Source organism: Perkinsus marinus, assembly GCF_000006405.1.
Source record: "Perkinsus marinus ATCC 50983 genomic scaffold scf_1104296941590, whole genome shotgun sequence".
NCBI classification, from domain to species: domain Eukaryota; phylum Perkinsozoa; order Perkinsida; family Perkinsidae; genus Perkinsus; species Perkinsus marinus.
The window spans coordinates 1-995 of NW_003212466.1; the positions used below are offsets into that span (position 1 = coordinate 1).

A 995-nucleotide genomic window follows, 5' to 3' on the forward strand; every position below is an offset into this window, starting at 1 on the left:
ACACGCGCAGTAGTACTTCGAGAACGGAACAAATCTTTGAACATAGAAAAGGAGAAACGCTCCGCTCCGCTAGACAGCCTCTGTATAATAGACAAACTGTGGGATCCCATTAAAGGGAATAAAGGAACGTCGTATACACAGTAATTGCATTTCCGTATGGTTTTTATAGGAATCAACAAGAAAGCAGGATTTCACTCTTCACGCTGGTTCACCTCTTCAGTACGATTGTTAATCCATTCGAACATATCGTCAAACACCTGTGCAGAGCAATTTGGGCATTTTCGTGGCGCGTGACGATTCACTCAGCAACTATCCACCATAATTACGTTTTGCGATTCTTCAGGTTCCTGCATGCCGGTGATGAAATGTCTCAGACCAGGATACAGACAAACTCTGGATTCGCGTTGAGCTGGTGACAAGTTGTACCTACAACGAGTGGCACCAAATGGACATGATTTGAATTCAACCCAAGTCAACCTTGGATACCACACAGGTTACATCTCAACATCCGCGTGAGGATCCGTGATCTCATCAGCCGCTCCGTGGCACACAATAAAAGGTGTTTTCACCGACTTGAAATTCGCACTCACGAAATCCTGACCAGACGAAATGTCTCTGGCATCCACCCTCCATCACATAATCGTTCGGGAGAAAAATACCATTTTCTAGAACTTGACAATAGGTCCCCGGTTCGATCCCCGGTACCTCCAATTTACTACCTGTCCCTGGAGCAAGCATAGCGCTGTGCTCAGACGAGGCTTCCCGCGATACACCAAGCGGTTGAATTTAGCAGCGTAGTGAATGGAATCTCTATGATGGTACATGACCTCTCCCAGATTCTTCGTAGGTACCTAGCACACATGCGCATGCGTGCATACCAACTTTTCCACAACTCCTCCCTACTATAGGAGCCTTCGGGGCGATCTAGCTACCACACGTAGCAGCTGTTCACTACCCAAGAGATGCATACCCTGCGGTATCTGACAGGCTCTGAT

The 995-nt window shown here is 47.2% G+C and overlaps 1 protein-coding gene across 1 annotated transcript; it reads right to left on the bottom strand.

The window, feature by feature from the left end:
• On the bottom strand, positions 1–943 carry Pmar_PMAR010826 (conserved hypothetical protein). Its single transcript, XM_002781783.1, has 5 exons — positions 904–943; positions 720–851; positions 499–596; positions 327–426; positions 1–257 (listed from the first exon to the last, which is right to left on the bottom strand). Exons 2-5 carry the CDS (start codon positions 822–824, stop codon positions 192–194), a joined length of 369 nt encoding a protein of 122 aa, XP_002781829.1. The 5' UTR covers positions 825–851; positions 904–943; the 3' UTR covers positions 1–191.
• Positions 944–995: the final 52 nt, after the last annotated feature.